General features: G+C 45.8%; 1 protein-coding gene across 3 annotated transcripts in view; it reads left to right on the top strand.

The window, feature by feature from the left end:
• Positions 1-18,606, top strand: part of LOC117039966 (syntaxin-binding protein 1) — a 58,831-nt gene extending 40,225 nt beyond the window's left edge. For 2 of the 3 annotated variants that reach the window (XM_033137434.1, XM_033137432.1), the window contains 9 exons: positions 1,088-1,153; positions 1,412-1,492; positions 3,027-3,165; positions 3,762-3,871; positions 6,472-6,573; positions 9,312-9,397; positions 10,485-10,639; positions 15,214-15,345; positions 18,440-18,606. In XM_033137434.1, the coding sequence (XP_032993325.1) occupies positions 1,088-1,153; positions 1,412-1,492; positions 3,027-3,165; positions 3,762-3,871; positions 6,472-6,573; positions 9,312-9,397; positions 10,485-10,639; positions 15,214-15,323 (849 nt within the window). In that variant the 3' untranslated portion in view covers positions 15,324-15,345; positions 18,440-18,606. The remainder of the gene's footprint in view (positions 1-1,087; positions 1,154-1,411; positions 1,493-3,026; positions 3,166-3,761; positions 3,872-6,471; positions 6,574-9,311; positions 9,398-10,484; positions 10,640-15,213; positions 15,346-18,439) is intronic. The other variant, XM_033137433.1, reaches the window with a different exon arrangement.
• Positions 18,607-25,541: the final 6,935 nt, after the last annotated feature.

Here is a 25,541-nt window from a genome sequence, read left to right as displayed (position 1 = left end):
CCAATTGATTCCAAGTTAATCATGACTTCACTTAATCTTTATTGATTTCATTAAGAACTCCAGGCAAGTGTGCACCACACGTTTAAAGCCCTGTTATACCCCTTCAGCAGTTGTGTCTTCCCACAAAGAGGGAACTGTAGTTTCTTAAAAGTCCTAAGAGGTGTTAGGAGACACACTGTTCCCCACACCCAGCTACAATTTCTAGAGTTCCCTGGGAAGACAAATTGACTGTTAAACCACTCTGGGAACTGTAGCCCCCAGCCAACTCTCAGTACCATTAACAAACCACAGTTTGTTACTTTTAGTGATGTCATGAGTGTTAAGGGCACTGAGAGTTGTTGTTGTTGTTGTTGTTCAGTCGTTCAGTCGTGTCCGACTCTTCGTGACCCCATGGACCAGAGCACGCCTATCCTTCACTGCCTCTCGCAGTTTGGCCAAACTCATGTTAGTAGCTTCGAGAACACTGTCCAACCATCTCGTCCTCTGTCGTCCCCTTCTCCTTGTGCCCTCCATCTTTCCCAACATCAGGGTCTTTTCTAGGGAGTCTTCTCTTCTCATGAGGTGGCCAAAGTACTGGAGCCTCAACTTCAGGATCTGCCCTTCCATTGAGCACTCAGGGCTGATTTCTTTAAGAATGGATAGGTTTGATCTTCTTGCAGTCCATGGGACTCTGTTAGGATGCCCCTATTCCCCCCACAGAGCAACAATTCCAAGAGTAGTGTATCAATCAATCCCTCTTCCCAGGGAACTCTGGGAATTGAGGAGGGGTTCTCCTAAGAACTCTCATCCCCCTTGACAAATTAGAGTTCCCAGGATTCTGTGGGGGAAGCCATTGCCATTTAAATCGCTATACAGGTTCTTTAAATGAGTAGTGCAAGATATGGTGTTTGTCTGGGTACAGCTCAATGGTTCTAGTAAGATTTTATCTTTCCCCCCTCCAGCCCCCCCCCCCAACAACCTGGTTGTCTTGCTTTAACTGTTTTAAGATATTCATTGTTTAGCTCAGGTCATCTGGTCCAAAAGCTGCCAGGTGCCCTTTGGAAGCAAGGCATGTGGATGATTATTGTTCTCCATTTACAACTTGTAGACAACCATGAGGGATCTCTCCCAGATGCTGAAAAAGATGCCCCAATATCAGAAGGAGCTGAGCAAGGTAAGACCTATTTGACAGTAGAACGGACTCCCTCGGGAGGTGGTGGACTCTCCTTCTGTGGAGTTTCTTTTGGGTTTTGTTAACAGAGGTTGAGTGGCCATCTGTCATGGATGCTTTAACTGAGATCTCTGCATTGCAGGGGGTTAGACTAGATGGCCATCAGGTCCCTTCAAATTCTACAAGTCTATGGTTCTGTGCACTGATGGTGGACAGTAGCTTAGCCACATTTTTATTTATTTATTTACCATTTCTTTTCAGTACTCCACTCACCTTCACCTGGCCGAAGATTGCATGAAACACTACCAAGGCACTGTGGACAAGCTCTGCCGAGTTGAACAGGTAAACCAACCGATTCAGAAAATTGCTGAGCAGGTTGTACTGATAGAAGGACATTGCTGCAAACACATTCTTATGTCAGGAACACCATGTTGTGTGTGTGTGTGTGTGATGCATTTTTGCATAATTTGCCAGGAATCTCAGAAAGAGCTGACAGGTGCTGAGCAGGTTTCTCAATTTTCCCTTTAATGATGGAGTGTAGTCTTACAGGGGGCCCCTTTTCTTTTGCTTTTAAGTACTCTGTGACATACAATGGAAGCGTTACAATGCATGTGTCTTCCTCCAAAAGGGGGGAGATGCACATCAAAAGCTTTGAAATGCACATGGGCATTATATCTGGGCGGCTCTAGGCAATGTGTTTATTAAGCATGGGAAGGGAAGCTATAAGGATTGGGAAGAACTTGGATTAACTTTTCATTTGCAGGTGAGAATGAACAAGCAGGCAGTGGGGGAATGAAAGACTGGGTGGGGAGGAGTATCCTAGTCTGTTGGAAGTTTTGGAACTCAGCTTGCACTGGAGGCTGATGTGTCTGCAGGGGAAAGAGCAGATGGAGAGAGAGAAACCTCCAAGTTTCTTTTCTGACCTAACCTGTGCTGACCTTCCCTTAGGTTAGGCATGTCCAAAGTCCATTTCGGGGGCCTAATCCAGCCAGCCGGTTGATTTAATCCGGCCACTGTGGCAGTATATGTCCTGGGGTAAAATCCTAAAAATAAAAAAGCTCAGCAACTTCAATCCTAAGAAAAGTTTAACAACTTTGGGGTAAAACAGCCCTCACACATGTTCACTTCATCAAATCTGGCCCTCTTTGGAAAAAGTTTGGGCACCCCTGCCTTAGCTGCTAGACTGATACTCTTGGGGTTGCTGACCTCATTTCCTACTTCCTCCCACTCCATGCTTGCCTTGAGGATCCAGCAAGATCCAGAATGGCTTGAGTCATCTCCATCTTAGATAGAAATAGGATCTTTCCCATCTACATGTAATAAATGCAGTGTCTTAAAGGTAAAGGTAAAGGGACCCCTGACCGTTAGGTCCAGTCGTGGATGACTCTGGGGTTGTGGCGCTCATCTCGCTTTACTGGCCGAGGGAGCCGGCATACAGCTTCTGGCTCATGTGGCCAGCATGACTAAGCTGCTTCTGGCGAAACCAGAGCAGCGCACAGAAACGCCGTTTACCTTCCCGCTGGAGCGGTACCTATTTTTCTACTTGCACTTTGATGTGCTTTCGAACTGCTAGGTGGGCAGGAACTGGGACCGAGCAACGGGAGCTCACCCGTTGCAGGGATTCAAACCGCCGACCTTCTGAACGGCAAGCCCTAGGCTCAGTTGTTTAGACCACAGCGCCACCCGCGTCCCTAAATGCAGTGTCTTATTTTTCCCTAAATTCAGAAACTCAGTGTGATTATATTAAGAGTAAACTTGTGCTCCTCCAGAATTTTCCTTCCCTGGATTTGACATGGACATCAGGCGGTAGAGGACAACCTACCTTGTAGTTCCAAAGTTGGCAAAGACTGATGGATGCTATATGTTTCTTCTTCAGGACCTGGCCATGGGAACTGATGCAGAGGGGGAGAAAATCAAGGACCCAATGAGGGCTATTGTCCCCATCCTGCTTGATGCAAATGTCAGCACTTATGACAAGATCCGTATCATCCTGCTCTACATCTTCCTCAAGAATGGTAGGTGATGTGGCTGCTTCCAGAGTGGTTGATATTGACCCCCACCTCACCCCAGAGGTTGATGGGGCAGTGCAGAATCTGAATAAAGACTTTGTGGTCAAGAAGGGGCTGTTAAACTCCCAGGGATGTAAAAAAAGAATCTCACAAGATGTAGTGCAAAATGTTTAATTGGGAACTATGAGCCTGAGAAATAAAAGGCCTAGGCATGTGTGGAACCATGTGTTCTCTGGTTAATGAGGAACCTCTGTATTTATTAAGATGATTCAACAATATACTACACAAATTTGCATACAGGTATACTTTTTTCTACTTGTTTTACTTCCTTATTTTTCTTTCGTTTTATGATTTCAAGTCATGGTGATTGTCGATTGATAAATGTTGATTATATGCTGGTATTTCTTGATTTTATTTCCTTCACGTTCTAAAAAAAAATCAGTTGGGGTCAATGACAGCTTTATAAGTCCATCCATGGAGTCAATAAACTCAGAAGTTTGGAAAACCTGGCTAAAGGGGTGCTTGAGTGACATGTAAAATTATTTATCTTTTTTGGGGGTGGGGGAAATAGCCTCACTTTTTATGTTTTTCCACCCTCCCAGGCATCACTGAGGAAAATCTCAACAAGCTGATTCAGCATGCTCAGATTCCACCTGAGGACAGTGAGATCATCACCAATATGGCCCACCTTGGAGTACCCATCATCACAGATGTAAGTTTTATACCTGGTCTTGAAGATTTTTTTAGCAATGGCTCGGAGATGCCTTTCCCAGTTGCTGAATGGGAAGGGCTGTAGCTCAGCATGCAAAGTTGGAACACAGACTCAGTCACCAACATGCTGAGGCCCTGAAGGAGGCCCTGAGAGTGGCAACAAGGGAACAAGCCTTCTCTTTATAGTAGCCAACTGTTCATGGAATGCTCCCCCAGGGAAGTTCTTCTGGTGCCTTCAACCAGGTGTTTGACTGATTAACATTTACAGCCTTTTTAATGTGTTTAGGGGTGTATTATTTTGTTGTTTTTATTTAAACTATTTCTTTGTGCTTCTGGCTTGTATTTTTATCATGTGATAAAGGGTTGGACTAGATAACCCTTGAGGTACCTTCCAACTCTACAATTCTATGATAATAATACTGATATTTGCTTCCCACTTCTGGTGGGAAGCAATACATCTACTAGATCTTTTGGGAAGTTAAAACAAAATAAAAATTTCTTTCCAGTAGCACCTTAGAGACCAACTAAGTTTGTTCTTGGTATGAGCTTTCGTGTATCTGATAGTATCTGAAGAAGTGTGCATGCACACGAAAGCTCATACCAAATAGTATCTGAAGAAGTGTGCATGCACACGAAAGCTCATACCAAGAACAAACTTAGTTGGTCTCTAAGGTGCTACTGGAAAGAAATTTTTATTTTGTTTTGACTATGGCAGACCAAGACGGCTACCCACCTGTAACTGGAATTTTGGAAAGTTGTTTTCCTGCCTGCTCTCTATGCAGTTGGATACCTCTTTATGTTGCCATAAGCAGATTTTGCATGATGGTTCATAATATCAAAAAGCAGATTTTTTTTCCTGTGTTTGGATACAGTTGGACACCATTTTGGAACAAAATGGTGGGCTGAGCTTCTCAGGACAGGCGGAGTCCCCCAACCCCCAGGCGACCCCCGAGCAGAATAATGAAACAAGACAACATGCTATGGGATTAAAATTGGCCACTATTAAGATTCAGGTGTAGGGAGACCTTGGCTCAGGCACTGAGCATTTATCCTTCCTAGCCCCCAGCCAGGGATCTGGGTGACTTCAGGGTTATCCAGCATCTGAGGGGATTGGGCTAAGTCTGGAGAACATATGTCCAAGTAGATAGCCCGCCCCCCATTTGCCGCCACTGGTGGGGGAGAGCAATGACAACCTCTCGGCATATGGTCAATGCCTCCCCCCAATACCCCTTTAATGGGAACCCTGGTATTGCTGCCGCACTGGGGGGGGCGTGGAGTCACTGCCCCATGCCCCCCCTTTAGGAAGATGACTAAAGGATTCCGCCCAAGGCCTGAAACCGCCAAAGCTGTGACAAATTGCTACGTGAAAGGCAAAACCTGCCAATGCAGGAAAATTCCTTTCCAGCCCTTTAACAGCGGCCTTGATATAGCAGCACCTGCGTACCTGTGTAGAAGAGGTTAACCTGCAAAATAAGCATTAATTTAGGGAGTGGTGGGTGGGAGAAGCTCTGGAGCCCTACTGCTGCTTCCCGGTAAGCTACACCTTCTATTGTGTGGGCTAGGTAGTCCCTCCCCTTACCTGGCCAATCCCCTGGCAACGCCTCCCCCAGGTGGGATTGGGCGCTTAGCTGGGGTAGGCAGAGACCCCAGGTATCCCTCCTGGGGGAAGGCGCCGCCAGTCCAAACTACCAGGTGTCGCCTAGGAGCTCAAGGGGCTGTGCGCAACCACACAAACGTCGCCCCCCATTTGATGTGGGGAGCGATCATTAAGCTAATATACCTAAATTAAACCTTTTCTGAATCCCAGGACATCCACTGCCACGCAGTAGATTAGCAGTGGTACCTTTTTTCTCTAATATTTTCTTTAATATTTATGCTTCATTCTTTTATTGGTGGGTTATTTGAAATTGAGACTGCAGTTTTAATATTGAATTTTTAAATTTGTATTTTAATCTGTTATTTTAAATTGATTGTTTATTTTTTTTTTGGCTGGGAAGGGCGGGGTATAAAATTTTTTTTATTATTATTTATTATTATTATTATGAAGGGGCATTGACCTGTGGGAAAAGTAAATTCTTCTGACTTTCCCATTCCATTATTCAAATATTTTTGTGCCTGTCAACAGCCTTGGACTAATTCAACAATTTTTCCATCTTCCCAGGGAATGATGGGAAATACATTTCAGTGTGTGGAAGAGCTAGGGATATCCACTACAGTCTTTGGGACTCTTCTTGCCAGACTGTAGTTTGCAGAATTCTGTGGAAGAAAGCCATGAGAGTTATAGGGGTATAAAACTGGTGTATGCTGGTGGTTTAAATATATGGCTGGAATTTATTTTATGCTTCTTCCTATGATATTTTCTCCTTTTGTAGGGAAGGGTGCCAGCAGCTATCATGAAATCCTCACTTTGTCCACCAGACACTGATGTGATTGAGATAAATCCCTTATCTGCTTAACTTGTTAGTGGCCCGTTTGCAAGGCACAGGAGTTGCCCTAAACTAAGGCATGAAAAAGAAAGCCAGTTGTGTGGTGTGTCTGCTTCTTCTTCTTCTGTTCATACTCCCTTCCATGTTTGCAATTGCCTTATTTCCCTCTTCTCAGTCTACCTTACGTCGCAGAAGCAGGCCTGAACGGAAGGAGAGAATCAGTGAGCAGACCTACCAGCTGTCTCGATGGACCCCGGTGGTAAAGGATATTATGGAGGTAAAGATTTAAACTAGAGGAGGGGAACCTTGAGGCCCAGGGGGGTCAAATGTGGTCCTACAGGCCTATCTGTCTGGCCCCTGAGATTCTCTTTAGGTCACATCTCCAGTCTAGCCACACACTCTGCTTCACATCCTCCCTGAGAGTTGTTGTCTGGCTGGAATGTGTGCTTGACCTGTGATGATGCCTCTGTGCTTGCCTGGATGGAGGGGAGGAGCAGAAACTAGCCAACTGTACTAAATTTCTTACTCTGCCTATGACCAGACTAGCTGCTCCTATTAAGTTTGCAGGTGGGCATGTGATGGACATGAGCAGCCTGGATCTCCTTGGATTTGGCGGTCATCATAGGGCTGGTGCTGATAGGGTCAAGCAATTGATGAAGGCATCTTTGGGGGAGAGTGCCATTAGCAACAGCTCCCTGGCTGTGTTCCTCCTTGGTTTTCTGTTTGCATATTTATAATCTGTATTTTTAATAATGATGATGATGATGATGGTGATGTGTTAAGGCTTAAAAGAATGAGAGGCATCCAAGGGCTGGCCCACTGTAAGGAAAGGTGAGACAACTGCCTCTCTGGCCAAATCAACAGTTTCCAAATATACATCACCTCCTGCTGCTATCACCTTGGTAGCAGCCATGGCTTTGGCGTGCTCCTTGGAGGCTGGATCTGCTGCCTGTGTAGTGGCCTCTTGGCAAATAGGAGGCATTGCTGGTCTTCCCCCACCCAAAAGGAAATGGTGGCGGCTGCCTTCTGGGGTCTGCACCCACCTGGCGTGATTTCACCTCAAATGACAGCCTTTCATTCCCACTTTAACCACTGGCTGTGGGTTAAACCACTGAGCCTAGGGCTTGCCGATCAGAAGGTCGGCGGTTCGAATCCGCGCGACGGGGTGAGCTCCCATTGCTCGCTCCCTGCTCCTGCCAACCTAGCAGTTCAAAAGCACATTGAAGTGCAAGTAGATAAATAGGTACCGCTCCGGCGTTTCCGTGAGCTGCTCTGGTTTGCCAAAAGCGGCTTAGTTATGCTGGCCACATGACCCAGAAGCTGTACGCCGGCTCCCTCGGCCACTAAAGCGAGATGAGTGCCGCAACCCCAGAGTCGGACACGACTGGACCTAATGGTCAGGGGTCCCTTTACCTTTATGGCTGATTTGCTTACTCCCATTGTTTCTGATGTAGATCTTCACTCACTGATTCTTTCCTGGGGGTGGTGGGCTGGGGCATAGCTGTCAACTTTTCCCTTTTTAAAAGGGAAATTCCCTTATTCCGAATAGGATTCCTCGCAAGAAAAGGGAAAAAGTTAACAGCTATGGGCTGGGGATGGATCTACTATGAAACTAATGAAGCTTAAGCTTCAGAGCTCCTAATCCAAGGGGACCCAAGAAGTGACTTTAGTCCACATTGTTTAGAATTTTTGGGTCTAGTAGGCCCAAACGGAGTCGCACAACTCAATTATTTTTGTTGTTGTATATATTTCAACAATCCCTAGGTTTGAGAGTCAGTAGCACAGATGCTATAAAGGTGTGGTGATCTGTTATGGAACAACCTTCTTGAAGAAGATAACAGTGGCTACCCACACCTCACTGCTAGTTGCAAAGGGGGCCCCATAACAGTTCAAGCTTCAGGGCCCCAAAAATGTAGGTCCGCCACTGGGTGGGACACCATGTTATGATTCACCTCAAGCACCAACATGTATTGGGCCAGCCCTGAGGCATCTACAAAAAGCATCTGCAGAGTTAAAAACTCCGCTAAAGCATCTTCAAATATTGGTTCATTAGAAAGAGAAAATTCATATTGTGAAGGCCTGTCTAAACAGTTCCATAAAATTGGACCCACAATCCTAAATGCACAGCTCCTAATGTTGGGGTTACCAGACGTCCCCGGTTCTGCAAATCTGTCCCAGGACAAATTCCGTCCCCGGAATGTCCCCAGATTTGCAAATCTGTCCCCAGGAAATAATGGCAGCGGCCTACTCAGCAGCCTGGAGCCAGCCTGGTAGTGCAGTTGGCTCTGGCTGGCTTCAGGAGCTGCTCGCTGCCACCGCCACTGGCAAAGGGGAACCGGGGATGTCCGGCAGTACAGATCTCCTGCCCATTTGTTTTGACAGACTGGGGGGAGGCTCGGGAGTCGCGGGTGGTGGGGCTGTTGCCCAGGAGGGGCGCAAGGCATGCGGTTTCTCTGCCAGGCAAGGTGCAAAGCCCTTCTTTCACACCCTGTGAAACATAAATGTGCAGTTTTTTTAAAAAAACTGGGAAACACCCGCCTGCGACTCCCGAGCCTCCCCCGATCAGTCAAAACAAAGGGGGCAGATCATTGGGGAAGGCTCGGGATATGCATTTTTGCTTGGGCTGAGGGTCTTTTGCCTCACCACCCCTACTAGCCTACTGATTCCCTGTTGCTACTCAGCTTCCAGAAAAAGTGTCCCCGGATTCATTGAAAATTCTGGTAACCATATTAATGGACATGAGATGTGCATTGAGAGCCATGGGGGCAAATTGCTTTGCTTTGGAAAAATGACATTAAAAAAAGTGTCTATAAGGAGAAAAACGTGTATATTAGGAGAAATTTACACTAAAATGCAGGTGCAGGCTAAAAGAAAATTGCAAACTGATGTGGAAATGTGGAGAACTGAAAATGAGAAATGGGAATCCAGAGCTGACAGATTTGCTCATCCTTAGATCTAGCTCACTAGGATGCACATACGAAAGCTTTTCTGAAACTGCTGCTCTTCTCTTTTTAGGACGCCATTGAGGACAAACTGGACACCAAACACTACCCTTACATCTCCACCCGATCCTCTGCCTCCTTCAGCACTACAGCGGTCAGGTAGGAAGAAGGCTTCACACCTCGCTCCCAGTCCGGCAACAGCCACTTAAGCATTCCTTGGGTTGTACCTTTTATCTTCTGTTCTAACACTCCTCCAACCTGGTTAAGCGCTGCCTTGTCATGAAAGCACAGCATGAAAAGCAACCACATTATTAAAGGAATGGAAGTGTGGAAGGATTTGAATCCCATGTTGGGAATAGGGCTTGCAAATAAAAGCTGCCTGTGTCTCAGTGCTGTTTTACCCACTGATGGTAAGTTCTGGTTGCCTCGCCTCAAAAAGGATATTTGCAGAGCTGCAAAAAGCTCACAGGAGGACAAACCAACTCCCCTATGAGGAAAGGTTGCGTCATTTGGGGCTCTTTAGTTTGGAAAAGTACGAAGAGGCATGATAGAGGTTTATAGAAACTATGTGTGGTGTGGAGAAAGTGGAAAGGGAGAGGCGTTTCCCTGTTTTTCATAATACTAGATATGGGAGGAACCAGGACTGTTTAAAGTAGAATAGTGATGGCGCTGTGGTCTAAACCACTGAGCCTCTTGGGCTTGTCAATTGGAAGGTTGGCAGTTCGAATCCACACGGCGGGGTGAGCTCCTGTTGCTCTGTCCCAGCTCCTGCCAACCTAGCAGTTTGAAAGCACACCAGTGCAAGTAGATAAATAGGTACCACTCCGGCGGGAAGGTAAACGGTCCCATTGCACCAGAAGCGGTTTAGTCATGACCCAGAAAGCTGTCTGTGGACTAATGCCGGCTCCCTCATCCTGAAAGCGGAGATGAGCACCAGACCCCATAGTCACCTTTGACTGAACTTAACCGTCCAGGGGTCCTTTACCTTTTTTTTTTTTTTTTAACCTTGTAGTGATGTCAATGTATAGTGCAGATGGGCCTTGCGGGGGTTGTTTGTAAGGATTGCAACAGGGCAATGTGTGTGACATGTCACTTCTGGCTACTCACAAGCTTGTGTGATGTGCAATCCTAGCCGGTATCATTTAGTTCACGTTAACATAATCCCATGTATTTTAAAATGGTTGAACATCTGCATAATGTATTTTCCCCTCCTCTTGTCTGTCCTTCCTTTCTCTCCTGCATTCAGTGCCCGCTATGGACACTGGCACAAGAACAAGGCTCCTGGGGAGTACAGGAGTGGCCCCCGCCTCATCATTTTCATCCTGGGGGGTGTGGGCCTGAATGAGATGCGCTGCGCCTATGAGGTGACTCAAGCCAGTGGGAAGTGGGAGGTGCTAATAGGTGAGTACTGTTGGCAGAGTCATGCTTGGCCCCAACTCCCTTTTCTTCACTCCATCATGAGCTTCTCTGTCCTCTTCTTTCTCTGTCTCTCTGTGTCTGTTTACCTGTCTGTCTCTTCCTTCTTACCCTTCCCTATCTGCTCCCACCTGTGGCAAAATCCAGTCTCCAGGTGGCCTATTCCAGAGAGATAACATTCAACGATGGTTGGTCTAGCCAGGTCTCCATTTCACATCCCTAACTCCTACAGTTCCAACTAAAGCATTGTTATTTTTTTATGTAGGGAACCTTAACATTTGAAGCAGAACAACGCCACTTTAAACAGTCGTGGCTTCCCCAAGAGAATTCTGAGAAGTGTCTTCTTCTTCGTCTTCTTCTTTGGCTGTCAATCGTAACCGAGTAAGATTGTCTTCCGCGATCACGGTCTTAACATGGAGTCCGTAAGTCTGGGAAGTGTACTTTGCTAAGGGCCCTGAGAGTTGTTAGGAGGCCCCTATTCTGCTTATGGAGCTACAGTTCCCAGGGTGGTTTAACAATCGGTCAACTCTGGGAACTGTAGCTCTTGGAGGGAAATGGGGTGTGTGTGTGTCTCCAAACCACTCTCAGCACCCTTAGCACAATACAGCTCCTAGGACACTTTGGGGGAAGCCACAACTGTCTGAGACAGGGCAACACAAGTGCTTTAAATGCATAGTGTGAACGCAGCCATAATTGAGTCCCTGCACAGGCAACCCTGCTGTGATTGTGGGCAGGAGCAAGTCAAGTATGGTTCTTGTTCAATTGGGGCCTGTTTGAATTGCTTATCAAGTATCTGCCTCCGGCCTCCGGCTCCCCTATTTCCCCCCAGCGACTTACCTGTGGAAGTGGGGGATGCAGTGCTGGTGGAGTTCTCCAGTTCCCTGGCAGAGCATCTGTTCCCTGCGAGGGGGACGTGAACGATAAACCCCATTGGGACTGGTGGGGCGGAAGGCAGAGAGGCCCATGGTAAGAGCTGGAGTCCAATTACTGGTAGTGCCAATGCAGTCTACTTTTGCCCTGCCCACTTTCCTGCTAGGTTCTACAACGGCAACACACAGACAAAAGAGGAGAAAGCCAACTGTATATTTAAAATGTATCTAAAAAAATAAAATAATAAGTAACCTTGGTTACTATAGGCACCCTGAGTTTTCGGGACTAGGAGGAACCAATTTGTCTAGGGCTGGCCCTTCCAATACAGAGGCCTTCTGGACCAGCCCTCAGGCCTCTCATTTTCCTTCCCAACAGCTGCCTATCCCAGGGATGGTGTGACCTGTGCCCCTCCAGATGTTGCTGGATGGCAACTTCCATCATTCTGGCACATTGAATGTTGCAGCCCAGCATCTGGAGTGCTACAGGTTCTCCAATCTGAGGGAATGTCTCTTCTCAATAGAGGCTTCCTTCCTTCCCTTGCATGCAGTAGGGAATGCTGCTTCTTAGAGCAGGGGTGTGCAATAGGTGGCCCTCCAGATGTTGCTGGATGGCGACTGCTGCATCCCCGACCATTGGGAGTGCTGGCTGGAGGGTTCATTTCCCATCATCTGAATACTCCTTTCAGTTGAATGGTTGGATGCTGCAGTCTCATATTATGTACGACTGGGGACAGGCGTGGGTTTAAATTAGGCATGGGGAGCTTGTGGCCCCCCACCAGATATTGCCGGACTCAAACTCCCATCATTCGTGACTCTTGGCTGTGCTGGATGCACCTCTGATGAGAGCCAGGTTCTAGAAATGTCTGGAGCACTACAGCTCTGCATCCCTTGCCCCCACCTGCTCACTGGATTTTTCCCTTCTTGGAGGTGAGCCTCCTTTATGACTTTTTCTCTCTCTTTCTCTACTCTCATATCTTGATTTGCCATGTGGCTTCACTGTTCTGTGCCTGTATATGTATGTATGTATGTATGTTTGTATGTATGTACATGTGACATGTCAGGTAACTGTTAAATGTAGCTTTTAATGTTGAACAATGCACACTTTGTCTGTTCTAGGATTGTGATAGCTCTCTCTCTCTCTCTTTCTCTCTGTATGTGTGTGGGTGTGTATGTGTACGTGTGGGTGTGTTAAATGTTCATCAAGGAACCAGGCACCATCTCATGCTCCTCCTGGGTGTCAGGCATCGATCTCCATGCTGCCTCTTAGTTAACTAGACCTATTCATTTACTCAGACCAACATTTCCATGATTGCCTTTTGGCCTCAACGGCAATTAATGGACTCACAAGTGATGAAAGCACAAAACTGAAAGCAGTATCTATAAGAGCAGCAGCTCTTATATCCCTGGCATAAATTTAACGTGTAAGGCTTACCCCCCAAAGAATCATGGGAACTATAGTTTTCCCCTTCGCAGAACTATTATTCCCAGAACACTTTAACTACACTTCCCATGATTCTTTGGGGGGCAAGCCACACACTTTATATGCATGTTGTGTATGCAGGCCTTGGTTTTTAGAAACAACAACCACACAGTAAGAGGAACACAGAGTACCTGCTTTGTATGCAGAAGGTGCAAGGTTCAACCCATGGCAACTTCAGGCAGGGCTGGGAAAGTTCCCTGGCTGGAATCCTAGAGAGCCATTGTGAGGTTGGATGACTGACAGCTAGGTGACCTGGCCCACTGGACCAAAAAGGTTTACAACCCCCCAGGTTAGATGTCTCAAAATAATTCAGCCGAATGAGGGGTGAGAAAATTTCAGTTTGCATTTGAAGGCGGGGCTACTGAATTCACAGCTGCCAAAGCAATATATGAACCGGCCATTCTTCAAACTTGGACTACTGCAATGCGCTCTACGTGGAGCTACCTTTGAAGGTGACCCGAAAACTACAACTCATTCAGAATGTTGCAGGTGACTGGGAGTGGTTGCCCAGACCATATAACACTGGTCCTGAAAGACCTACATTAAGAGAGCCAGTGTGGTGTAGTGGTTAAGAGCGGTAGGCTCGTAATCTGGGGAACCGGGTTCACGTCTCCGCTCCTCCATATGGAGCTGCTGGGTGACCTTGGGCTAGTCACACTTCTCTGAAGTCTCTCAGCCCCACTCACCTCACAGAGTGTTTGTTGTGGGGGAGGAAGGGAAAGGAGATTGTTAGCCACTTTGAGACTCCTTCGGGTAGTGATAAAGCGGGATATCAAATCCAAACTCTTCTTCTTCTTCTTCTTCTTCTACATTAGCTCCCAGTACGTTTCTGAGCACAATTCAAAGTGTTGGTGCTGACCTTTAAAGCCCTAAATGGCCTCTGCCCAGTATACCTGAAGGAGCGTCTCCACCCCCATTGTTTTGCTCAGATGCCGAGGGCCTTCTGGCGGTTCCCTCACTGCGAGAAGCCAAGTTACAGGAACCAGGCAGAAGGCCTTCTTGGTAGTGGCGCCCTCCCTGTGGAATGCCCTCCCATCAGATGTCAAGGAAATAAACAACTATCTGACTTTTCGAAGACATCTGAAGGCAGCCCTGTTTAGGGAAGTTTTTAATGTTTGATTTATTTTTAAAGCAGTCCAGAGTGGCTGGGGAAACCCAGGCAGATGGGCTGGTAGAAAGCATGGGCTATGCTGCCCTCTCGTGGAAATAGTCTTCAATTGGCATTGCTTCAGCTACTTTTATATATGCAACTGTTTTATCAGCGTTTCTGTTATATTGTTGATCACGTTGGGTTGCCTCGTGAGAAGTGATATCTAAATTAAGAACAAGGACAGGGGCATGTATGTAACCCCAGCCTCCATACAGGAAAGGCCAGGATAGATAATCAAACACCACCATATAGTGCTGTTGTAAGGGTGGCAGCACACCAACCATGCGCAGTGCTCAGAACAATCAAAACCTCTGCATTATTATTATTATTATTATTATTATTATTATTATTATTATTATTATTAATTTAATACTTCTCCAAATTTTACAAGGCAGTTCTCTAGCCCAAGTGCTGTCTGCAAAAATGCATACACGACTAAGGTAAATTGTGTGTGTGTGTGGGGGGGGGGAATTGCTTAGTGAAAATGTGCATTCTAGGACACAATTGCATACAGACTTGAGGAAGATTCACACCTAAATCTGAATTTGTATACATGAAATAAACGTATTTTTATATGAAAAAATAATAATAATTACAAATGGATGTGGATAACTGAACTTAAGATTCGAACAACGAGAAACTGGGAGAAACCAAAACTGCCGGATTCGCCCATTCCTAACTTGAACCCCCAAAGTCATTTCTGCTGCATACAGCAGTTCCTGGAGGCCCAGTGGTGACTGCCAAAACCCAGTTCCATCAACTCCACTTCACTGCATGCCGTGATGATGCTTTTCTCAACTGTCCATCTGCCTTCCTCTCTCTGTTTGTTTGTTTGTTTGTTTGTATGAATGAATGATGTGTGTGTCCGTCTTTTCCTCATTTGCTTCTTTCACACATGGTTCACTCTGCTTCTTTGTACTGATACTTTCTGCTGATAATGAAGTAATGTTAAAGGCCTTTTAAAAGGAAAAGAAAAAACTTTTTTCAGCATGTGCCCTTTTGAATTGTTTTTTTGTTTTTCTCTGTGCAAGGAGTCAGCCCACACTCTGTTCTCCCGCAGGTTCTACTCACATTCTTACTCCCACCAAATTTCTCATGGATCTGAGGCATCCCGACTTCAGAGATTCCACTAGGGTATCTTTTGAGGAACAGGCTCCAACAATGGAATGAGAGCCAAAGAAAACAATAAAAAGTAAAAGCAGCTTACTATAGAAAAAAGAAACTCTTCCCTCCCTCGGAAGGGCTTCTTTGATTATTACATCACTCTCTCTCTCTTTCCTTTCTCTCTCTCTCTCTTCCCTCCTCCTTTCCTTCTTTCTTTGTCCATTTTTTTTTGTTCTTTAAATGAGAAAATGCTTGCGATTTTTTTTCTGTCTTTAAAACAACGGTTTTGAAAATGTGCCCAGCGTTGCTTCCATCAAATCCTACAACATCTCTTATTCAGAACTTTCCCATTCCTCCCACCAACGGTGATCTATTTCCAAAGGAAATGGCAACACTCCCATTAAACAAAAAAACAAACAAACCAATAATAATATGAAAATGAAAAGGGGCTGCAGTTAGACTTGGGAAGTGTCCGTTTGCCACGTCAGATTTAAACAGGTCTGAAACTTGTTTAAACATCAACCTTTTGCTCAGAGTCCGTTTTGGTAAATCGTAGCGTTGCACATGCCAATAATGCTTTGGGTTTTAAAAAGGTTTTAATAAGCTTACACCAGAGGTGGGGAAACCTGTCAACTCTAATCGTCCCTGACTATTTGGCCATGCTGGTCAGGAATTATAGGAGTTGGAGTCAATGCCGGTAGGGCCACAGGTTCCCCATCAACTGGCTTTACACACTGTTCCTGCCAAAGTTCCAGTGGCAATCTCCCAGAGCAGTTGATACATTCATGAAAATGCTGCCGGGCATTTGCTGTGCCTAGCCTGCAGTTGTTCCTGTCACTGTTACAGGGGGTGGGGTATGGGCTGGGTCAGCTGCCCCTTGGGAGCCCCTCTCCCCCACCCCCACCCCACCCTGTTATGGGAGAATATATTGCACGGTCTAGATAGAATGAAAGAGTCTTTCTTATTTCTTTTACTCTCAGGGAGAGGCCTTGTGGGGCTTTTTTCTGCCCAAGGCGCCAAATTAGCTTGTCTGTCCTTTGGTACTCCTGCTTCTTGAGCTGGTGGGAAGGAAGTTGCATTTCCTGCTCTGCCTCAAAAGAGGAACAGGAGGTGGGGAAAGTTGGTGACTCCAGAGAAGCAGGGAAGCACCTCTGAAAAGCTTGCTGGTTTTGTAGCTTGCAAGTTCCTTCCCCAATAGCCATGATGGTTGTATGGCTGCTGTATGTTCAAAGGCAAGGCACCTCGCTTGTTTGTCCTGGCTGGCTTATTGCCTCCCAAGGTCTTTGGTACAGCCTCATCGCACTTCTCTTGCTTTGGATCATTTTATTTTATTTTATTAAGTGGAGGTGCCAGCTAGTGAGTTTTGCATTGCTTTAAGAGGGTGGGGTTCTTGGCACATGGGACACTGGTGTTAAGGGAGTAGGACCCCAGTGCAATCCAGATGGACAATTAGTGCTATACTGGACCTAGCTGCCATGCTTTGAGCATAGAGATGCAAGGCTAGAGCAACACACACACACACACACACACACACACACACACACACACACACACATATCCTCATCTGTGCCCACAGAATGTCCCAATTGGTAGCAGGCCTTAGAATCTTATTGTTTGTTGCTCTGTTTTTATTTCCTAACACACTCTGGTCTAGGGTAGCCATAATTACATATTTATTTACAGCATTTTATACCTTTCCCTTTGAGCCCCCAACGGCTCCCAGAGCAGCTTACAAGAATCATTATCTAAGACAATCAGAAAAACAACATGGCATGGGATAAAATAAGCAGTGGGAAAGCAGAGGAAAAAAAGCAAGCTCAGTCCCAGGTTCTGAAGAAGCGGCAGCTCTTACAACGCAGTTTTAAGAGCATGGTCTCCTTAATAGTGTCCACTGGCAGTTCTGGGCAACTTTGCCTTGTTAAGGGGTGCACAAATTCCCCCACCCACTGATGCTTCTCTGCCTTATTGGGGCTACAGGAAGGAGACTTCTCTCTTTCTTCCCCCAAGGAGCCCCTGGTCATCATGGATTCCCCCCCTCTCCTTCTTCGTCTTCAGTGACATGGGCTTTCTCTTGAAGGCTCCTGCAGTATTCCTTGTGTCTCACTCTCCCTGACTCCTCCCAACCCCCTTCTCCATATCTCAAATATATATATATATATACATGCACATTTTCAAGTATAGGCAATCTTTTCTTTCTTTTCTTTCTTTCTTTCTTTCTTTCTTTCTTTCTTTCTTTCTTTCTTTCTTTCTTTCTTTCTTATTTGGCTCTTCCCTCCCATCTGAGGCGGGAGAGGAAGAGGCGATCCTTTATCTGACAGCCTGCCATTTGCCACTGCATGCCAGGGCCTCATGAGCCACACAACCACTCTTGCCTCGCTTTCGCTATCTATCTCTGCGCCCTCGACGTCAGTGTCCTTATGCTGCCCTCTCCAGCATACCATATCCATCATTCCTTCACCACACTTAACTCACGGGGTTACAAAGCCTCCATCTGGTATTCTATATATTTATATTTTTTCCTTTTGTTTCCGGTTTTCGCCTTTCCTTTCCTTTTCCTGCACTAGATGGAATCGTAGTTCCATAGGCTTAACATTTTTGCAAGCATTTCTTCCAGTGGTTAAAATAAAATAAAAAAATTAAAATTGGTACGCTGTCCCCGTGGCAGGTAAGAGGTTCTGAGTGTCAGGGAGGGGGGGACTGCATTCCTTCTCTCTTCTTTCCTATGTATATAAAAGAAACCGGTGTAGAAGGGGATGGATTGGGGCCACCTGATAAGGGGGCTCACAAATCCTCCCCCCCACACAGTGGCTGCTGCTCTTAACTTAACACATCACCAGCATGCCACTTATGGGTGTTGGTGATGAATTCTGACCCTCTGTTCCACCCTGTTGCACCTCTTAAAAACCTTTGATAAGCTTGACTGATTTGTTGTTTTTTGGGGGGTGGGGGGTGGGGAAGCCAGTCCTTAGCACATGCATTTGCTCAGATGTGGGTGCAAGAGCGCCTCCCCCATCCTTGCCCCCACCCACCCAAACCCACTGCATGTCACCAAAGCCCCCCACCCCTTATAGATGACAACCCCTCCCCCTTTTCTGACGCCTTTTTCAGGGTGGGAGTTCTAATATGCCTCTCTCTCCTGTTCTCCCTGCCTCCTGCTCCCCCCACCCTACCCCCATTTGCAGGCTCTACTCACATCCTCACCCCACAGAAACTGCTGGACACTCTGAAGAAACTGAATAAAACGGATGAAGAAATTAGCAGTTAAACAGACACACACACACACACCAACACACCCTTCCCTCTTTCTCTCCTCCCCCATTTCCTGCCCTTCCCTCCTTGACACCACCATTATCAAAAAAAAGCAGTGACATGACATTGGGGCATCCCATTTCCTGCCAGCTCTGGGGGGATCCTTGCCCCTACTTAAATTTGTTGACTGGTTCCATTTCACCTTCTTCTTCTTGCTTTCCCCTTCCCCTTCCATCCTACATTTGAAGCGAAGGTAAATAAGAGAAGGGTTTGGGGTGGGGGAAATTGCATTGTCTCTTAAGGCGGAGAAAAGAAGAGGGGAAAAAAAGAAAAGAAAAATAATATATTCTATAATATAGATATTATCTCCATATGTATCCTCCAAAATAAACCACCGAAAACTAAAATCCCATCATTTCATCCTTGGCGATTATATGACGACGATGCTGATAATATTATTATAATTATTATTTTTTAAATGATGATGTCCTTTTACTTCTGGTTTTAGTTTTCTGCCCGAATGGACGAATGCTTGTGACTTATTTATGGCTATGTGATCTTGTACCTAACCTCAGATGCAAATTGTGAAAGGAATGCTCTTCTTTCCCACACTGTGTATTGGGATTTTTGCTTGCGTTTTGGAAATAACTGTCATTTGACCTTCCCTCTCCTCCCTTGTCTCCCCCCCCCCCCGCTGCTGCTACTGCTGTTGTTGTTGTTGAGATTGTCCTCTCGATTTTCATATTTATTTAGTTTATCAGTGTGTAGATGGTTGGTGCATTTCTGGTTTGTTTGTTTTTAATTGCTTCACCTTTTCCAACTTTTTTGGAGCAATATTTTAAATGGAGTGTTTGTAGTTTGCAATTCCAGCATGTCTGGATCAATCTTCCTTATTAGATTATTATTTTTTTGTCCCACCCAGGAATGATGATTTATTTCATCACAAGCATATTTGGTGGAGACCAACCCCTGGTTTTTAATTGGTTTGAAACATGTTGGCAAATGTTATTTTTTTTCCCTTTAGGAAGGAGCTTTATTCTAGCACTTTGGTGAATCCTTTAACGTGGCAGAGTTCACTTGTGAATTCTGTAATATTATTTATCACATCCTTCCATCTGAGAGCCCAGTGCTGTCTCTCCAATTTTATCTTCACAACAACCCTGTGAGGAAGGTCTGACTGAGTCAAGGTGAGAAACCCAACACCACTCAATAAGATTGTGGTTGACTGAGGATATGAACTCTAGATCTTTAACCTCTAGACCACGGTATGTCTATTATTTCATGGTTCAATGGACAGCAGGCAGGATTTTCTGATTCTGGGATGCCTCCTCTTACTGGCTTTCAGAAGGCAAGCCCTGGTTGGGCAGGATGTATTGGGACTCTAGACTTTTCTGGCCTATGAGGCAACAGCTAGCAATGGTGTATTCTGGTTTGGGAGTCAATTTCCCTCCCTTTCAGTAGTTTTCTGAGAGCAAAGTTGTCTTGAAACCACAATTCCCGTGATTCTCTGGAGGCGGCCGCAGCTCGTGTAAAATGATACGCTGCGTAGTATAGTCCCCCCCCCCTGCACTCTTGCAAGCACATGTCTAGAGTCCCTGGAATCTGCATTCCTTAGCGCAGACTCTGGAGAAGCTGACGTCAGTTTGAAAGAGAGTTCACTGCTTGTGGGATGTAAGCTACACAAATCTGCACTGTGCTGCATTGAATTGACATTCCTGCACTACAACTCCCATCACCCCGACCCTTGGCCATGCTAGCTGGGGCTGATGGAAGTTTGCATCCAACAGCACATCTGTGGCCCCTTATAGTAAGCAGTGTGTCTTGCTTTGCCTACTAAGGAAGGAGGAGACTCCAGCTTTCTCGTTTCAGTGACAGATGGGATTGGCTGGGGTGGTGTAGATGTACACTGCATGGTGTAGATTGCATGATGCTGAACGTGTCGGCTGTTGCGAATCATTTAATCCCTCCCATTTGTTTTGATTTGAGGGAGCTTGAGTGGCTTGAAAACTTCCAGGAAGGGGAAATACATTTTTGAAAGAATGATGAAGGATCACTGCCCTGGGCAAAGTGACCAGGATCTTTGCTGTGAAAACAAGAGGCTGTATCCAATGTTAGTCCTACACAGAGTTAGACCCATTAAACTCGGTGGCATGACCAACCTAGGTACATTCCTTTTGATGGATCTCCTCTGTGTGGGACTTAGATGCAGCCCACAGACATCATTTCTGGCAGCAAACATAGATGCCTTTCTTCCCCCACCCCAGGTTACTTGAGTTCCAACAACACCCCCTTGTGGTCATGGTCCAACAAAGAATATACCATTGAGCTTTAAATGGGGTTAAAAGCTTGCTCAGCTTTGGGTTGGATTGTATCCAATTCCTTCCTGGCTTGTTTAGGAGCAAAAATAAAAAAAATAAACACACGACATATTTTAGGATTGAACTGAAAGTAGCGAAACGGGTTTGGGAAATGACAGACATCAACCAGGCAGCCAGCGTTTATGCGCTTCTATGTCTATTAAGCTCATATGGGATTCAAGTGAGCAACATTACTATCCTATTTAAAGGTGGGCCTTTGCAGGGGTAGCTAACATAGTGACTCAAGATAGCGTGGACTACAATGACCATCACCCCACAGTGGTTGTCGGGAGCTGATTGGAACTGTAGCCCACAATATGCAGTCTACGGCTTCATTCTTCCTGTGTTGTTGGTAAATATAGTCCCCGCGGTCTGAGGGGCGTCATGTTGACTAAAGCTCGAGCTTAAAACTTCAGCTGGAGTGTCTCGTTTCTCCTGCCGTCAACAATGGCATTTCTCGTCACCAAATTTTGCCCTGCACCCTTTGGATTCCTTCCCCCCTTTCTATCTCTCATCATCCAGTAGTGAAACATTGCTGGCTGTGGCAAGCGCCAAAAACCCTTTCCCCAATTTTTCTGCATTTATGCCGATCCTTCTTCTCCCCCTGCAGACTGTATGTATATGAATTAAATAATTGTGTATTGTGGTCGTCCTAACAAGCTTGAAGTAAAGTGGTTTACCGAGTCCTCCTTATGTGTCCTTTTCTCATTTGACTCCCACAATGGCTGTGTTCGCTTACTGTGATTTTTTTATTTATTTAAAAAAAATGTATTTTCTTCCCCGCAGTGTTTTGGGCTGTCCCTCTTCCACCTGTCCCAGGGCATTAATGTCTCTTCCTAGAATATACCAACAGAGAGAAGAAAATACTCTTTCTGTTTGCTACCATTTTTGTGGTCCATTTCCCCCCCTCCCTTGCCCATAATATATTTGTTTTTCGGGCAATGGTTGTGGTCATTTTGCATCAGTAACTGTTTTGCCACCTCTCCAACCTTTTCCTGCACCCTCCCATTCCCACCCACCTCCCACCTTTCCCTTCTAAATTCAGCATTGCAACTGCTTCAAGATATCTCTTTCTCTCCCTTTTGTTTAGATGTGTTTTTGTTGTGATATATATATATGTACACACATACATATATATATATATTCACACTCACACATTTTTATCAAAAAACAACAGCAAATTCTTGTTATGCAACTTGTTTAATTCTTGAAATTTCAGTGTTTGGAACTGTTGAAGCACAAACGTGTCATCTCTGTTTAGCTGTTCTTCTGTAACTTAAAAAAAAAGCACTTGGAGTCAATAAATGATTTCCCGTCCCATCAAGTGAGGTAAAAGAGGATTGATTTGACATGGGAACTAGTTTGGAGTGCGAGGAGGGGGCAGGAGAGAAAAAGCAGACAGAGAGATGCTTAAGGAAATACTTTCACTTTGCAGAGTGTTTTTCTAGATTTTGTCTCATTGGAAATGTGGTCAGCCCTGTGAGGTAGGCCTGTGGACAAACTCCACAACCTCTCGAGTTAAGGTTCTGCATCTTAAAACCGTGGTCCAAATATGAGGTGCTCCATGAAGATGCTGCTGATACTTTTTTCAAGATTTTAAATAGCAGCATATGCTTCGAATGGGAGAGACCAACCACAAGCAGGGCCCTACAGGTGAATTTCCAAGGACATTTGCCAACCGCATCTTGCTATTATCTCGTAAGAGAGCCCTGGTGCAGGCTGTGCTTGCCTATAACAATTAATGTTCCTGGCTTACTGTGTTTTATCGAAAGCAAGCAAACGGTGCCCAATTGCTAGTACTTCACTCCTCTTTGCATGTAAATAGTATAACCAGGAGATCCTTTGTGTTTCTCCTTAACAAGTTATGATCGGTAGCCATCCTGAAGCAGCATCCAACCGAAGACCCATCTAGTCCAGCATCCTGTTCTTACCATGGTGAACCAGATGGCAACGACCCATCTCTGAATGCAAAAGCAAACAGTGCCCACTTGTGAGTCCCAGCAACAGTGGAAGTTAAGGCATAGCCATCATAGATAGCCAATCTTAGACTTGCTCTCCCTGAATTAGTCTGTAACCTTTTGAAGCTGTCCAAATTGGTGGCCATCACTACTACCTTTGGGAGCAAATTCCAAAGTGTGATTGTGCTATGTCAGGGGTGGCCAACTCCCAAGAGACTGCGATCTACTCACAGAGTTAAAAACTGGCAATGATCTACCCCCTTTTTTGGGTTCAGGTCAAAGTTGGTTGACTTTTTTTTTAGGGAGGAGGTAAAATGTTGAACTTTTTTCTAGGGGAGCCACAGTTGTTCAACTTCTTTGGGGAGAGCCATTGATCTACTAGTGATCTACTGCAGACATCCAGTGATCTACCAGTAGATCACGATTTACCTGTTGGACATGCCTGTGCTATGTGAAGAAATACTTTTATGTTGTTGTTCACTTGCTAATTGCAGCTTGCAAGGGAGCAACAAACCACAGTGCCTGGTTTGGATGTAAAGAAAACCTGGTACAGTCTGTTTTGTTTGCATTGGGCAGCGGGAAGCACAAGCACTCTTGACAGGACATCACTTGTTCTTGATAACAAAATAAGACTTTCTGGCTGATTGTAGGTTTTATGTGCAAACAGAACCAGTGTGTATGTTTGAAATCTTTCCCCTTTTAAAAAAACGAATAAAGACACCAGCAGACAAAAATCATTTATTGAGCAAGAAAAACAGAAGCACCCATTTGCAACATATTTTTTTCCTTACCAGAGAGGTGCTTGTTTTTATTTTATTTTATTTTAAAGGAATGCTGAAAAAGGAATGTTGAAAAGGATACAGCTAGAATAGTTTCACAGTGATTTTGTTTGTGGTAATGGCTCCAATTCAAAACACACATATCCTACACCAACACCCTGTGTCTGCAAGTGCTTTGAGAACCGTCTAAAAACATAATGCACATTTCAGCACAATTCTATAGATAGTATGAGTGTTGAGAAGGAGCTGTCATTATTAATTTTTTCTTTAAAAAATTAAAGGTGTATTTATAGATTCAAAAAGTATATTTTAAAAAGGTGTCAGGGGGGAAATGGCACAGAGATCCTTCATCAGCTGCCCACTTCCCCTTGCTTTGTGTTGCAATGTTGCTAAGGCACTCGTCTTATGGCTGAGCCAATTCCTGTTATTACCACACTCTCAACTCACATACTCTACAGGCAGCATGGAACATTAGCAGCAATGAGGATAGGACCAAGAACAGCCATGGTGGCCTCAACTTCCCAGCTGTGTTTAAGGGGTTGCTTAATTCAGTGATATGGGGACGTGGGTGGCGCTGTGGGTTAAGCCACATAACCTAGGGCTTGCCGATCAGAAGGTCGGCGGTTCGAATCCCTGCGATGGGGTGAGCTCCTGTTGCTTGGTCCCAGCTCCTGCCAACCTAGTAGTTCAAAAGCGTGTCCAGTGGCATAGGAAGGGCAGGGCATAGGGGACGCTGCGCCCTGGGTTCCAGGGGAGGGGGGGTGACACTCCCCGGCCCCTCCCCCACCGCCCGGCACCACGAGCCGCTGCTTGCTCGCCGCAGGAGCAGCAGCGCTGGCCCGGATGCATCCAGCCGGCACTGCTGCTCCCGCGGCAAGCCAGTGAGTGAGCGGTGGGTCGTGGGGCTACCCGACCCGCCGCTCGCTCGCTGGCTCGATCCACTATACATGCCCGGAAATTCTGGGCATGCGCAGTGCATCCGACGCGCCGTGACGCCCCGCCCCCAGGGGGGTGTCTCCACGCCTCCGTCCCGGGCAGCAAAAAGGCTTCCTATGCCGCTGAACATGTCAAAGTGCAAGTAGATCAATAGGTACTGCTCTGGCGGGAAGGTAAATGGCATTTCCGTGCACTGCTCTGGTTCGCCAGAAGTGGTTTAGTCCTGCTGGCCACATGACCCAGAAGCTGTACGCCGGCTCCCTCGGCCAGGAAAGCAAGATGAGCGCCGCAATCCCTGAGTCATTCACGACTGGACCTAATGGTCAGGGGTCCCTTTACCATTCCCTTTATCTTAATTCAATGATAGGCAGAAGGTAGAACAGGCTCTCCTAGGAAATCTCTGGGTTAGCCCCAACTGATCAGCAAGGGTTTCTGACTCCCAATGGTGCAATAATAATAACAACCCAAAAGCTGCTGTCTTAAAGGTGAGGTCCTATCTGCACTATACATTGACTGCAGCATTATACTACTTTAAACAGTCATGGCTTCCCCTGAAGAATCCTGGGATCTGTAGTTTGTTCAAGGTGCTGAGAGGTGCTTTTCCACACAGCTGCAGTTGCCAGGATTTCCTGCAAAGAGGGATTGACTGTTAAACCACCCTGGTAAATGTAGCTCTGTAAGGGGAATAGGGGATTTCCTAAGAACTCTCGGCACCGTTGACAAACTACAGTTCCCAGGATTCTTTGGGGGGGGGGACACATGACTGCTTGGATGCATTTTCATACCGCCTCAATATATCATGCAGGTGGGCCTTAGGTTGCTGAAAAAGAATGCCTAGGGGGAAACTATGTGTTGGTTTGTGGGAGGAAGCTTGTTTCTGGTACTGATCACAAATTCCTGGGTAGCGAGCATGTGCTCAGAAGGAATCCTATTGCACATATAGGAATATTTTACAAGACCCAGTGATCAGCCGAACATTGTTGCTGGCAAAGCCCTGATATGACA

This window comes from Lacerta agilis, chromosome Z, assembly GCF_009819535.1.
Source record: "Lacerta agilis isolate rLacAgi1 chromosome Z, rLacAgi1.pri, whole genome shotgun sequence".
Taxonomy (NCBI): domain Eukaryota; kingdom Metazoa; phylum Chordata; class Lepidosauria; order Squamata; family Lacertidae; genus Lacerta; species Lacerta agilis.
This window is presented reverse-complemented; position numbering and strand designations above follow the sequence as displayed.